The 14,366-nt window shown below is 54.2% G+C and overlaps 5 protein-coding genes across 5 annotated transcripts; 2 read left to right on the forward strand and 3 right to left on the reverse strand.

Annotated features, from left to right (window-relative positions):
* Positions 1 to 2,202: 2,202 nt before the first annotated feature.
* J4E88_004927 (uncharacterized protein) lies at positions 2,203 to 4,543 on the forward strand (the record flags this gene model as incomplete). Its single annotated transcript, XM_049398569.1, has 4 exons — positions 2,203 to 2,209; positions 2,417 to 3,418; positions 3,659 to 4,336; positions 4,389 to 4,543. The coding sequence occupies 4 exons, from the start codon at positions 2,203 to 2,205 to the stop codon at positions 4,541 to 4,543; spliced, it is 1,842 nt and encodes a 613-aa protein (XP_049255249.1).
* Positions 4,544 to 7,390: 2,847 nt separating this feature from the next.
* J4E88_004928 (uncharacterized protein) lies at positions 7,391 to 8,665 on the reverse strand (the record flags this gene model as incomplete). The annotated part of the gene is made up of 1 exon (XM_049398570.1): positions 7,391 to 8,665. One exon carries the CDS (start codon positions 8,663 to 8,665, stop codon positions 7,391 to 7,393), a length of 1,275 nt encoding a protein of 424 aa, XP_049255250.1.
* Positions 8,666 to 9,383: 718 nt separating this feature from the next.
* J4E88_004929 (uncharacterized protein) lies at positions 9,384 to 10,017 on the reverse strand (the record flags this gene model as incomplete). Its single annotated transcript, XM_049398571.1, has 2 exons — positions 9,384 to 9,398; positions 9,460 to 10,017. 2 exons carry the CDS (start codon positions 10,015 to 10,017, stop codon positions 9,384 to 9,386), a joined length of 573 nt encoding a protein of 190 aa, XP_049255251.1.
* Positions 10,018 to 10,810: 793 nt separating this feature from the next.
* J4E88_004930 (uncharacterized protein) lies at positions 10,811 to 11,374 on the reverse strand (the record flags this gene model as incomplete). The annotated part of the gene is made up of 1 exon (XM_049398572.1): positions 10,811 to 11,374. The coding sequence occupies one exon, from the start codon at positions 11,372 to 11,374 to the stop codon at positions 10,811 to 10,813; it is 564 nt and encodes a 187-aa protein (XP_049255252.1).
* A 312-nt stretch (positions 11,375 to 11,686) lies between these two features.
* On the forward strand, positions 11,687 to 14,183 carry J4E88_004931 (uncharacterized protein; the record flags this gene model as incomplete). The annotated part of the gene is made up of 6 exons (XM_049398573.1): positions 11,687 to 11,736; positions 11,869 to 12,098; positions 12,195 to 12,214; positions 12,568 to 12,676; positions 13,060 to 13,841; positions 14,148 to 14,183. The coding sequence occupies 6 exons, from the start codon at positions 11,687 to 11,689 to the stop codon at positions 14,181 to 14,183; spliced, it is 1,227 nt and encodes a 408-aa protein (XP_049255253.1).
* Between the last annotated feature and the right edge of the window lie 183 nt (positions 14,184 to 14,366).

Genomic DNA, 14,366 nt, shown 5'->3' on the forward strand with positions numbered 1-14,366 from the left:
TTTCCCGAGAAGCATCTCCGTGTGGCAGCATCAGGCATGGCGGTGCCGATCAGGCCTCGATGGCGATTGGAGGCTGCGGGCGTGCATCGGCCAGTCACAGCGGGCGACGTTGGGGGCACAAAGAGACATGCTGGTGAGCCGTTTTGGGCGTCTGCTCACCGGCGCCACGGGCCAATGGCGTGCAAGACGGCGGGGCGCTGGGCTGGGTGGTGCAACTGCTAAAACGGTCGACTAGCGGCGGTGAATTGGACTCGAAGGACGCGTCAGAGCAGCGGCGGGCGGAGCACTGTGTGCCCTGGGCGAGATGAAATGGCAGAAGCAGCAGGTGGCATCGTGTGCGAGCTATAGCAGGCCGGATTAAGACGCCAGGTGTGCCATGGGTGCGAGGGAGGTACCGCGGGGTCGCGACTGCCATGTCGAGGATTTAGCCGAGCGAAGCAGGGGCGACGAGCATGCGACGGGCAGGCGCGATGGGCGATGACGGCAGCTGCTATCAGTCTCACGTCGCGAAGGAACCGCTAGCTCGTCCTCGAGCTGTCTTTTGCGCTGGCTCTGGCTCGACTCTTGCTCTGGGCAGCAAAGCCCCACCCGCCGAAACCTGACCGTCACGTGCTCCACCGGACGCGACAGCGGGCAGCAACAAGAGTCTAAGACGACGCGCCTTTTCCATCAAACAGCAGCTCCATCCTCGCAGTAGCAGCACCCACCCTCCGCGACGACATCGCCATCGACCAGGGCTATTCCGCCGGCGATCCCTGATCCCGGCCCCTTCGCATCCGCGGCTTGGGCGCTCGAAACAGCTGCTCCGTCCGAGCGTGCAGCAGAGCAGGGAGGTGGCTGTTCCAGGTTGATTTAACGACCGACTCCACCCTCGGCCCTCCCACCGCCTTTGCAGACTCTCCTCGCTGCCTTTCCCTAGACGTCGCTAGCGCCACCTGCTCTGCGCGTGAAATTGCGCAGGCCACGCTACTGCATCGCTCCCCAACCCTCGTCCACCGCTGCGCCCGGACCCTCGCAGCCCGGATCCTTCGACGTCTACCACCGCGCAATAATAACAATGTCGCAGCCAAAAATCCCAGATAGGGCCCGCAAGTATAAGGAAGACCCGGCGCCTGTAGCGTCGCAAAAGATGGTGAGTTGCCTCTGCTTCCTTGCACCCCCTACCACGCACGCTCGACCACCTGCATCATCCCATACACTCGCTACCCTCCGCTCGCTCCCATCTTGATCGGCCCTGCCGCACCCTCGACCGTTGGAGTTTCGTCGTGCGCGTCGCAGAACCCTTCCCTAAACCCGTCACCGCCGCTGGTAGCTTCACCCTCGCGCTTTTTGCATGCTGCAGCAGCCACTGCACGTCGCGGCCACACACAACGAGTTACCCCAGCTCCGGCGCGTCTCTGCCTACATGGTATGCCCTTCCCGCCAAGCAGCCCTGCTACCCAAAACCCGCCTCCCCTGTCGCACTTGCCAAAGCTTTCCTTGTCTCCTCTGAAGCCAGTCCAAGCCTCTTGTCACGCAGCCTACCAGCAGCGGAATCCCTGCCATCCTAGCAGCCTTCCGCTCCCACCGCTGGTCCGCTCTGTGTTGTCAACGTTGCGAAGTCCCGCCCTGCTTTCTTTAGTCTGCCCTTCCCATCCTATAAACTATACCCTACCGTCCTGTCTTTTTCCAGACCCTGCCCCTCGCCTACCACGCTGCTGCTGCACATCCGTCGCTACACCCTAGCCGCCCAGCCAACCACAGCGACCCGCACCCCCACCTCTCACTTGCTTGCACCCCCAGCCCCGATCACCACCACAGCACCGAGAGTCGACGCTTGCTTTTTATCTTTTGTTTGCCCCCAGCAGCCTTACTGACTGGCTGTCTTCTTAGCATCATCCCCACTCGGCTCAGGGCTTGCCACCGCCTAGTCACCTTCCTGTTCACCACCCTAGGCCTGGTGTAGTCCATCAACAACATCAACACCAGCACCATCCCGACTCTCCCCACCAGTCGGTGCCTTCTCAGAGTCCTGCACAGGGCCACTACCCATCACCACAGCACCCAAACCCCCAGGGCCCGCCGCAGCACCAATCGCCCTACATCCAGCAGATCCAAGGCCCCCCACCGCCGCAACAGCAGCAAGAGGTTCCCTACTACTCCCAGCACCACCAGAGCCCCTACAGCACCAACAGTGCGCCGAGTAACTACTCGTCCTCAGGTATGTTTTGTTTTTCTGAACACAAATCACCACGCGTTTGTCCATGCGCCCAGCGCATTAATGACGCTTCGACTTGGATGCCCTGGTCGTATATACCCCCGCGCAAAATGGAATTCTAACAATTCGCAGAAACCCCAGAGCTCATGGCGGCCGCAACAATGAACAGGGGCGGTTATCCTCCGATCTCATACCACACCCCGCAGTCAAACTCACCAGCATCTGTTCAGTCTCCACAGCACGACCAGCACGGCCGGCCAATCTATGGACAACCGCCCAGCCAGATGCCTCAATCAATGTACTACACACCCTATGCTTCGGCGCCAGTTCCCCAACAATCACCCTACCAGCAGCATCCTTCAAGCGCGCCACAGCAACCAATGGCGACGCAATCGCTGCTCATGTCCCACCAGCAAAACCAGCAGATGCAGCATCAGCAACAGCAACAACATCAGCAGCATCACCCCCAAACTCCTGGAATGACCGGAAGCCCCAAGTCGCGCATGTCGCAGACGCCACTTCAACGGCCACCGTCAGGACTCGGCCCGCCTCAAGCTCCGCCTCAAGGCCCTCCCGTCGGCACCCCCAACATGCACGCTGGCCCTCCCGGAGGACCCAATGTCAACCCTAATGCCGCGCCTGGTCCCATTCCTGCCACCACTCCCCTTGTTGTGCGACAAGACCAGAATGGTGTGCAATGGATCGCGTTTGAGTACTCTCGCGACAGAGTCAAGATGGAGTACACCATCCGCTGCGATGTCGAGTCTATCAATGTTGACGAGCTGCCGCAAGACTTCAAGACCGAGAACTGCGTATACCCTCGCGCTTGCTGCGCCAAGGACCAATACAAGGGCAACCGTCTTCACTACGAGACTGAATGCAACACCGTCGGCTGGGCTCTAGCGCAGTTGAACCCTTGCCTGCGCGGAAAGCGTGGTCTCATCCAGCGCGCCGTCGACAGCTGGAGGAACAGCAACCAAGACCCCCGACTAAGGAGCCGACGCGTGCGCAGAATGGCCAAGATGACCACAAGGAAAGCCCAATCGGCTAACCATGGTAACCACATGGCTGGACCAGGTGGACCAGGTGCTCCCGGTGTTCCCAACTCTGCCGGATTAGCAGCACCGCCCCGACAACCGAACATGGGCATGGGCGGCCCTCAGATGCACCATCACCATGATGGACCTGGAGGGCCCCACGGAGGACCAGATGACGTTAGCGGTATGTTTCACCAGATGTGATGTGATAAGGCGCAATTGTTGTTGGCTGTTAAATGATACCTCTGTCGTTCTTTCTCCATGTACATTACATACTCCTTGATGTAATACCCCTTCGATACCACTGCCCCATGCATGCTTGCATATATACCCACCCCATAGTTACACATGTTTTTGGTTCAGCAGCGCAGGACGGGAAGTAGAGACATGTTTGGACGTGCAAGCTAACTCTCTTTGTGTACAGCCAATGAATACGGTGAATCACACACTCACCATCACCAAGCGCCAAACGGTCAATCATCATCACCTACCGACGGGCGGCCCGCTCAGAGCTTCTACCCGAATTACCCATCGAGCGACTCCGTCGCAGGCTCCAGCGGCATGCCGCCGATCCACGACAGCCTGAGCCACCCTCCGCCTCCATCGCACGCAGCGGGTGTGCCCGTTTCAAAGCAGCAAGAGCAAGACGAAGAAGAGCGAAAGCTAGCCATGTTTGGCGACTTACCTGACTCGAAGCGCCGCAAATTCATCCTTGTAGATGATGCGCAACGAGGAACTAGGGTTCGCGTGCGAGTTACTCTCGACACGGTCAAGATGGAGGAGATGCCTGATTCTTACCGCAAGTCCAACTCGGTATTCCCACGTAGCTATTTCGCCATGCAAATGACCTCTCCACCTGCCAGCCCTCGTGGCAGCAAGGTCTTTGCTGACGAGCCCGATGTTGAGAGCGACCCGAGCTTCCCTCTGGCTGGCTCTACTGTTGTACCTGTTCCAACGCTGGATGGCGAGACTCGTGTGCCGAAGCCGCGTCTTACTCGTGCGAAGCGGTCGAAGGAGATTACGCTCAACGATCTTGGTTACCGCATGAGCTGGAGCCAGAGTCGTGTTTTCGCAGGAAGGACATTGTTTCTGCAAAAGTCTCGTAAGTCAATGGCTCGGTACGAAGAAGAACGCTTTACTAACCTTATCAACAGTTGATGCCTACCGCAACAAGATGAGAAGTAGCATGATGGGTCAAGGTCAAGATGTGACCCAAGTAGCCCCACATTTCGAGACTCGTGTTGGAAAGAGGCGGTGGAACGAGAGAATCGAGAAGAGCAAGAAGGCGAGGCGCGATGGCTCTCCTTAAGAAGTCTCAGGCCACATGCTCCAAACGGATGCCCTGGTTGCAGGCAGCCGCCCCGTTGACCCACTTTCTCGGCACTTGCAGGGAGCCCCTACGAACGACCGGGGTTGACAACCCTTTTCGACTCGGCACCAAATCCTTCGCGACAGGCCCGGCTGTTGCTTACACCCATGTTTCATCGTGGCTGTATTGGGTTTCAGACTGGTCGTTCATCTGCCGATGACTGCTTCTCTCTCTTTTCGATACTTCTCGGCCACCCACCACCGTCTTGATACCCGTCGGCAAGTTATGATCTCTTGCGACATACTCGGTCGGTTTTCGGTCTGTTCTTTCCTGTCTGTTTATAGCGTGTTGAGCGATCATCCCTTGTGCGAATGGACTTTGGCGTCTGCGGTAAAAAGAGACAAGGAAGCATCTAAAAGCATGACTCAGGACGCTGTCTATGGCATGAGGAAGGAGTCTTGTCGGCTATGATTGCGTCTTCGGATATGTTTATATTGCGCATGTTTTGTGAGTATTCGGTAGATGGGCTAGTTGTTGCTACCCTGGACATATAATAGACATTTCAAAAACAAACATGCACTCTGACATTAAGTGATTACTTGCGAGTGTTTACTGCCCGGCAAAAGTCCAGAGTAAATTGCCCTCCTCGAAACCTTGGAAGAGGCGTTTTGTGTATCATCGAAAGAGACCCGGAGGATGCATCCCAGATGCAGCCAGCTGACCAGTTCGCCCGCAATTCTTCAAAGCACCGAACGAGAAGAGAACCCACACGAACCGCTCAGTGGCCACTCACGATTACTCACAGCGGTACGGCACGCAAGCCTTTCCATGCATGCTCGACGTGATATTGTCCGAGACAAATAAATCACGTCGATAGTCGTTCGGTCGACCTACTCTCCCCTAGGGACATCCCTCCCCCATACGTTCGCAAAGCGGAAGGCGGACAGATGACAGGCCGGGAGAGCCTGGTCTCGCGTGGCTGAATACCACTCATGTCTACGCGTTGCGTGCCTGGTGCCTGACTACCCAGCTCAGGCACACAAGGATGATTTGCTTTTCAGGGTGGGTAAGGTGTGGGTAGTAAGGGGCGAGGGGGGGCGCACCGCACGCAACAGGGCAGGGTATCAAAGAAGGCCAGGCACACGACTGCAACGCAATGCAATGTTGTGCGACGCGACGCGACCCGACGGTTGTTGGGGTGTGTGGGTAGAACAGGCTGATTGCGGTTTAGACACGATTGCCGGAACGGCTGGCCGTTGGAGACCGAAATTACCCATGCATGCATGTGGCATGTGGCACGCGAGACGAGGTACGCGCGGAAAGGACCCCAACCAACCCAACTGCTGCCAACCTCCCCGAAAGGCGTCGAAAACGGTAAAACCGTTACGAACTTAGGCGTAGTTGTCGGAAATGGCCCCCTCCCTCCGTCTTCCAAAGCAACGTAAGAAAAACTCTCCGAAGTTGCAGCGATGGTGCTTGGAGGGCATGTCACACTGGGCGGGATATGCCTAGTTGGCTTGTCAAAACTAAACCAGAGATGGGCTGACATATCGTTCGCTTTTCGCGCTGACGGCAGTTCCAAGGCTCTTGGTATACTCGTGTGTGAAACAGATGCTTTTCTCCGTCTGCGCACTCTACCTGCAACAATTCACTTTTCTAATCGACACCTTCTGTCCCGTCTCGCAGTCTCGCAGCATCTCAGATCAAGATCAATTGTCCGCAATGTCACTTGCGCGACCACGCAACATCCATCAAAGACTCTAGCCATCCCATCCACTCACGGCCGCCCCGAATGCTAATACCAAGAAGAACCGAACTCCCAAGACCTTTCTCCACTGCAAGTCTGCGAACCTAGAAAAGCGCGAACTAACTAATCCGAACCAACTATGTCGCTAAGCTAGCTAGACTAGCTAACAGCTACTCCACTTTCCAAAAAAACTCCGGGCACCCAAAGCCAGCCAGTCACAAGTTGGTAACCGCCCACTTTCCGGCACTAAAAACAGCTAACACTGACGTTAACGTTAATCTTCGGCGCGACTTGCCAAACCGTTGAAAGTAGTAGCACCGCCGACCGTTTTTTTGCTGCGTCGTCGATGCTCGTTTCCCCGTCTTGGCTCTCGTGTGCAGGATGGTTGATTGAGCTCGTCCTCTGTTAGATGCACGGAGCGCCGTTTATTGAATGAGGCTGGCTGGTCGCGTGAGCTAATGAGCTAGTGTTTTAGCCATTGCGGGGCAGGAAAGCTTTATCGTTTACTATTGACACTGTTAGGGCATCTACTACTACTGTAGATGAGACTTTTGGACGCGTCGAGATTCGGGTTCTAGGAAGGCGTTTGTTGGCGGTTGCTGTCATGCGCTTAGGAGAGTGGGGGGGCAGGTGCGTGAACGGGGACGGAACTAGTATTGTCTGGCCGATTCGGTGCTTTGATAAGATGCAGCGCATCGTCATCTCCTTCTTTGCAGTCTGTGGTGATCTGGATGCTTTTACTGTGAGTGAGCTGTGGATGGGTTGGCTAGCTGGGTGCTGTTCGTTTTGCCTTCACGTAAGAGATATTTGATATGGTCGATGGGCTAAAGTGTGATACCACTGGGGAATGTGTACCAGCCTCTCGTTACCACTAGCTAAGTCAGAACTGTACGAAGTTTCGATGAATGATAGAGGTGTAGCTAGTGCGAAGCATATCGCGACTTCATGCGAGTAGACGAAGATACAGATACTTCGATACATCCTGCCCTTCAAGAGATATCTCCACTTCCAAACGCTCTTGCGACATTGGAATCTCAACCAATGTACATCGTACAAGGCGTAGCTTTCATTTAATCCCCATGGCTCCAGCTCCGTGCTCCTCACCTCATAGTCTTTCTTGCGCGCCTCCCACTCTGCCCGGCCACACCCTGAGCATGCTTCGGCATCTCAACTGCGGTCACTGCACGTGCGCGACTGCCACCGTCTGTCCCTCTTGATCTCGTAAGCCTTTCCTGCTCTTGCGTCAGTCTCAGTCTCTCTCGATCCGCCTCATGCACAATAACGCCGTCGACGACGCTGTACTTACTGATGTCCGGGTCATCGTAGTCGTTGTCCTCGTCGTCTTCCACTATGGGTCGAGCAGCGCGTGACTTGGCAAGATACCTGTCGCCATTGAAGCGAGAGTCTGTCCACGAATCCAATCCAGCGCCGTGTTTGGGGGATGTGATCTCAGAGTCTGAAACGTCGGCCAGCATTTCTACGTCCTCTGCAGCGTTGCCAGCGGTGCTAGGTGCGGGAGTGATGGACATAGCCCGCATGCCACCTCTGACTTGCTCGAAAATCCCAGCTTCAGCTGTTGCTCTCTCGCGCTGGTTCGCTTCATCGATAGCAATGCTGGTCCGAGTTTCTAATTCGGCTTCGCTAAGCTGTGTGATCTTTGCAGACGCGTCAAGTTTGGCCTTTCGGGGTGAGCGCGATACCGTTGCTCCTTGAGTCTTTAACGTAACGATTTTGGACTTCTGAGACGCAGGTGTCGGTGTAGATGGTGTCGTCGGCTGAGGCTTTCTGGTGGGCACACGCGGTGGGGTGGTCGGTAATGCCACATCAATTTGGCTGTTGACCTTGGGTTTCGATTTCTGCAAGCTCGTGAAACCAAAGCCATTTTTTCCCTTGTTATACACACCTTTTGAGGCAAGAGGTGGTGGGAGTGGCGGAGGAAATTTAGCCTTCTTGCTCGCCGGCCTAGATGTCTGCTTCTTTACAGGCTCAGGAGCATCGTCCATCATGACAGGGGAACTAGGCTCCTCATCATCAGACGGCGGGGCATAGTCACTCTCCTCATCGCTGCTGAGATCCACCACCTTCCGCTTGCCTCTGCCTGAACGCGAGGAAAAAGAAGTATGCGATACGACTGACGCATCGCGTTGACTTTGCGAAACACTCGAGGCGCGATTAGTAGGCGTAGAAGTAGATACCTGCGACCCAGCCCGAACACCCCTAGCAACCGCAATACTGTCTTTGGTGGCACTGGCTGGGAGGAATGGCCTTCTGAAGCTGGGAGTCTTAGGAGTGGTAGGGGTAAGTGGCTTTGCGGTTGGGGTGCGAGGGCTCTCTTGAGTGGATACGAGACCAGTATCTTGCGGCGATGGAAGCATATTTGGAGTGTGCTGCTGTGGTCTTGTCGGAGCTATGTATACGTTAGTTCAGTCACTATAAGATCGAAGACAGCAAGCTTACTACGCGGAGCTTCATGCATCATCGTGTCCATACCATCCGAAACCGATTTACGAAGGTCGCTCTCCACGCTTTTGGTTGCATGATCAGGGACAGAATCAGGACCAAACCTGTCTCTACGTTCAAGGTCTTGCGAAGACTCGATTGAGCCATTCAAATAGTAAGCATGGCCTGCACTTCGCAAAGCTCCGTGGTCGTCTCGAGGAAGGCCATGGAAAGCTGATTCCCGGAACATCGACGACTGGCCTGATTGGTAGCCTACACTTTGTTGCGATTGAAAGTTGTCTGGCTGGTGGGCTTGAGAGAGCCTCGAAGAAGCGAAACCGCTCGTCGACTGTAGGCGTTGTGAAGCAGAAACTGTGGGGGTAGCCCACGGAGAGGAAGCCGATAATGGTCTACCTCCAACATTGAGTGCTGTTCCTTGACGGGCATCTGACATGCGAGGCACATTTGCCCAGTTGCCAAAACCCACGCCCCCAACCAGGTTCGGCTGTGTACTGAGGACAGCTGCCGGCGCATGCTGAGAGGCGACGGAGTTCGAGACGTGCACACCGGAAGTGTTACTGTTACTTGTACATAGCGCGGGCGGTTGTATAAGTAGGTGTTGGGGTTGCTGAGTAAAGATACTGTGTTCACGCTTCAGCTGTTTTGGCTCTGACGTATTCTATATAAGTTAGTCTTAGGTCAAGAATACTTTTAGGATTTGCCGACTTACCGCATTTCCGATCTTGCCAGACAAGCCGGGAGGGTCTTTTGCGATAGGCTCTTGCCCGGCTATCTGTAAAGCAGGTTTTTCCTTGAGTAATACTGGTTCATCGTCATCCTCGTCGGAACAAAGATCAATGATAGTGACAGCGGCCTTCTTATTCCTGAGTCCTGCTACCGGTGTGGCTGAGTTGCTCGCTGGCTTGGATATAGATGTTGCTTTGGGCCTCGGCGCCGGCGTGTTCTTGGTGGGGGGAGCAGCTCTCGGTGGTGCAGCAGATGAACGACGATTTGCCTCACTCTGGACACCCGTCTTAGACCCGACAGCCGTGTTACCAACCTTTTTCTTCTCCCTGCTTGCTGCCGCCTTGGCCTTGCTCCAGAACTCTGCCTCTTCTTTCTGGTGTTTTGCGAGGATGATTGCTCGCTCCTTGTTGACGTTGTCCTGAAACTTGGCAAAAGACTCCGTCGCGTATCGTTGGAAGCCCTTAAGCTCAGCTTCGTGCTTTTGTCGGAAAGTGAGCCACTGTTTGTCTGCAGCACTGACCTCGGGGGGTTTCGATGCCATGCTGAGAGTCGCAACGCACTGAAGTCAAGGCAAAGATATTGAATACTGTGAGGTAAGAGAGTTCGTTGCGAGCGGGAGAAGGTGGGTAGATGGAGTGGTGATATACCAGCTTGGACAAGGTGAAGGTGAGTGAGAGATCTGCGCGATTACAAACGGGACCAAGGTAAAGGTGCAACTCATGGTGACCACAGACTTGAGGATGCGTAAGTAAGGTAAGACCTCTATGTTCATGTCTTAGGCTTGCAGGTAGAGTGCCTTGAATAATAGGTAAACGGAACGCCGAGACGCAAACGACGAGTATCCACTTTTGACCTAGTAGCTGTTCGTGACCCAGGATGCTATATAGAGAGGGATTGGCTGCGCGCAAGCCCAATGCAATATATTAGTCCAGTACAGTGTTTATCAAAAGATGCGTGCGCGACAGAGACTCCATCGCATCGACTCTCAGGATATTGATCCTCCTGTTCCCAATTATCATGACCCTTACAAAGCGCGAGGTGGACTTCAGCTAGGTCTAATAGTCTCACGGGCATGGGTAACCACACACCTGCTCAGTGCAAAGGCTCGCAACTAGCTCGAAGGCTCCCGTTGCTGCCTTCCTTGTCTCAGATTTGCGTCGCTGCGAAGTGGAAGTGAGACCTTTCAGCAGTTATCTTGCCGATACTCTCCAATCAGATCGCAATAATCTAGACTGCTCTTGTGCCATTCACCGTGCACCCGGGTATAAAATGGGTCCTCGGCCGATGGTCGTCTCCATTCTTGAATTGGTGATTCCGTGATGTCTCCTCTCCCTTCATAGATATTTCTTTGCGGCAGTCGCAACTCTCTGTCTAAAAACCGGGCTCTTGATGACTTCGCCATTACCCACAGCAAAAAAGGGATTCATAATAGTCTTGACCCATGCCTCGTATACGTCGACCATGAAGTTCTTGACAGCTTCTTCCGTGGCTGGGCTACTCGGGTTGTATAGACCAGCACCTCCTCCCAAAGCAGCTCTTCCACCCGCTAGACTTCCCCTCGCGCCTCCAGCACCTCCACTCGTTAGCCCCAGACTTTCGTCCCGTGGTCTTGTGAGCAGAAGGAAGCGTGTATTGCCGCCGGTGATCCAGCACGACACGAAGCAGTTCTGGTATTTGTCGATGTGCTTAAGATACATGGGCGCGGAACCACTGGATGTAGAAGGGCCCCATTGTACTTCCTCGACTATATCGAGGGACGAGTGTAGGATGAACGGGACGAGGGCGCGCTCGGCGGGGGTATAGTTCGCGACACCGGTGCCGCCGCTGCGTGAGGTACCGAAGTCGTGCGTGAAGAGAGGAACATCGAGAGGCGACAGAATGGAGAACGTGTATGACATGGTGAGGTATGAGGTTGTACGTCGGTATACGTGTGGAGTGTTTGGCGTGCGCCGCGTGGTCCAGGTGGGGATGCGTGATCTAGCCTAGTACAGGCTTTCTGCTCTTACTGATGTCGAAAATAACTGCGTCGGGATTCGTAATTCGTATAGTCGTGAGTATAGCTTGGGTTTAGCTGTGCAACGTGTGGGGTGTGTTGGTGAGCTTCCCCACGCTAGTCGGCATGTCTGCCAAGAAAGTCCGCGGGAGTGCCTTTCGAAGAATATCGCGACGTCGATTGCGCAGCCTAGCATCGCCAACCCCAGCACCTCACCATGTTCGGTCCATTCCGCCTCACAAACCCGCTATCGGGCGGTCTATTATGGTGCGACTCCCTACATTCCCCGAATTGTCACCCGCGCGCAATTGCTCGTCGTCGCCATCACAATTCCCGCTCCGATGCACCTTCTATCAGTTGCGACTCGATATCTGGCAGCCCGTGCTGAAAAAACTATAGGAAGATACCATGGCGGCTATCCAGACATCAGAAGTACAGGCAGCGCGAGCGCCTACGGCACGTTGACACTGTGGTCGGCACAATCGATACCGCACTACGACGCATGGGACAAAGCATGAAGAAGGTGGAGCGCTGGAAGATGGAGATGCCAACCGAGGCGGAGATGCTGCCCAAGGACAAATACACCGTCTTTGACCGTAAGGTGAAGAGGTATCGAAAGGGAATACACAGTAAGTTGCATACTGCTAGTGCACGAGAGCACAAGGTTGTGGCTGCAGAAGGAGAATCAAACACATTCTGAAATTGCGGTGGCTGACAACATACAGAGGTGCCAAAGTGGACAAGAGTCAGTCAACGACTCAACCCTCCGGGTTTCTAGACGGACCACACCGGGAACGACGGTCGCGTATGTGTATACCATGTATTACTGTACAATTTGCATCAGATACGGCGCTATGGGAGGAAATCAATACAAACTTCTCAAATCTGTACCGGCAACTTGCGTTTCATGCGTGCAGATATCAAAATGGATCATTGGCGAGTTGGGCATCCCCTTGCATGCAGATCGGTCATGCATGCTATCGCATATACTCATCCATGTTTCTATGCCCTACCTCTCTCTCTCTCCAGGCTGCTCCTTCCCAATATTCTCCAAACATGTCAACATCACCTGCATTATACACTCTGACAGCAGTGCAGGTACTGGAACTGCTCAAAGCCAATACCATCACGGTCGAGACTTATGCACAATCTCTCCTTGACCGCATCCGTGACCGCGACGATGTAGTGAAGGCATGGGCACACCTCGGTGAGTCTTGCTCTGCCTATAAACACGTCTCGATCTGAGCAAAAGCCAGACCAGCAGCTTGTTCTGCGCCGAGCTAGAGAACTTGATCAAATACCAGAAAACCAGAGAGGACCGCTGCATGGAGTGGCGATAGGTATCAAAGATGTGATGAACACGAAAGGTCGTAAAGCAAAGTCCTTTGTATGCCAGATGTTGACAACCCCCAGACATGCCCACCCAATATGGCTCTCCAATATACAAGGGACACCAATCTGGCTGCGACTCATCGGCTGTTGCCATTCTACGAGCTGCAGGAGCTTTGATCTTCGGCTAGTCAATGCACCTTTCTTAAGAATGATTGTTGACGTCTCCCACAGGCAAGACAACGACAACTGAATTCACAGTAACAAATTCCGGACCTCCGACCACCAATCCCCACGACCCATCTCGAACCCCAGGCGGCTCCTCATGCGGGTCCGCCGCCGCAGTAGCCGATATGCAGATTCCACTTGCCCTAGGCGTCCAGACAGGCGGAAGCGTCATCCGACCAGCAGCCTACTGTGGAACATTCGCTATGAAACCCACGCATAACGCCATCTCAACCTCGCGGCAAAAGATCGTTTCTTCTACATTCGATACCATCGGCTTCTTCGCTCGCAGTATAGCGGATCTGCAGTTACTGGCAGATGTCTTTTCACTCGCTGACGACCAGCGCCCAGGAAAGGTATGCTTGGGAGATATCGCAGTCGCTCTTGTCAAAACACCCATGTGGTCATATGCCGGACCTGGTACTATAAACGCCATGCATAAAACAGCCGCGATACTGCAGAACCACGGCATACAGGTCGAAGAAGTGTCAGTACCGGATGACTTTGGCGATGCAGACACTCTAACGCGCTTACAAAACGCAATCATAGATGCTGAGACCGCACTCGCTTTCTACGAAGAATACTGTTCGCACAAGAGTGATTTGGACCTCTCGATTCGGAACCTAGCAGAAAACCACTCTAAACACGCTGATGCGGAAAAGAAAAGAAGAGAAGCTCTGGAAAAATACACGCATCTGCGTACGCAATTCGACACGATAGCAGCCAAGTACTCTGTCATCATCGCGCCAAGCGCTATAGATGAGGCGCCGGTGGGGCTTAACGATATGGGGAGTCCGGTGTTTAATACGCTGTGGACGGTGAGTTGACGTGTTACAGGTGGTAGATAAAAACGAGTTTGACTTTTATCCAGGGTCTGCATGTGCCAGTGGTACACATACCTGCTTTCAAGGGGATGAACGGCATGCCTGTTGGTGTTTCTGTTGTTGCGGGAAGAGGGCGCGACGGACATCTTCTTCGGGTTAGCAGAGTTCTTGGAGAGGTTCTTATGGCTGAGGGAGGGTGGCAGTCGAAGGCTTCGGACGTTGGCCTGTGCTAGGAAGGCGGTTGTGGAGTAGCGAGATGAGTGAGCATCATGCGTAGTTGACCACGACATTAATTGATAGACCAATGGACAGAAGATCAAGTTCACAGGGCAATAGTGTAGATCAATGCAACAAGGATGAGCAGCGTGAGATTCATGCTAAGATACTGGGACTTGGCCAGCTATCTGGCTAGCCCGCTGACAAAACGACTGACATGTCTTCTAATCCACCCAGTGAAAGCAAATGCATAATGAAAAGGATATGCAGCAATTCCACTCTTACACCCAAAACGACAACACA

The sequence above is a fragment of the Alternaria novae-zelandiae genome (genome assembly GCF_023758075.1).
Source record: "Alternaria novae-zelandiae strain BMP 2774 chromosome Unknown scaffold_9, whole genome shotgun sequence".
NCBI classification, from domain to species: domain Eukaryota; kingdom Fungi; phylum Ascomycota; class Dothideomycetes; order Pleosporales; family Pleosporaceae; genus Alternaria; species Alternaria novae-zelandiae.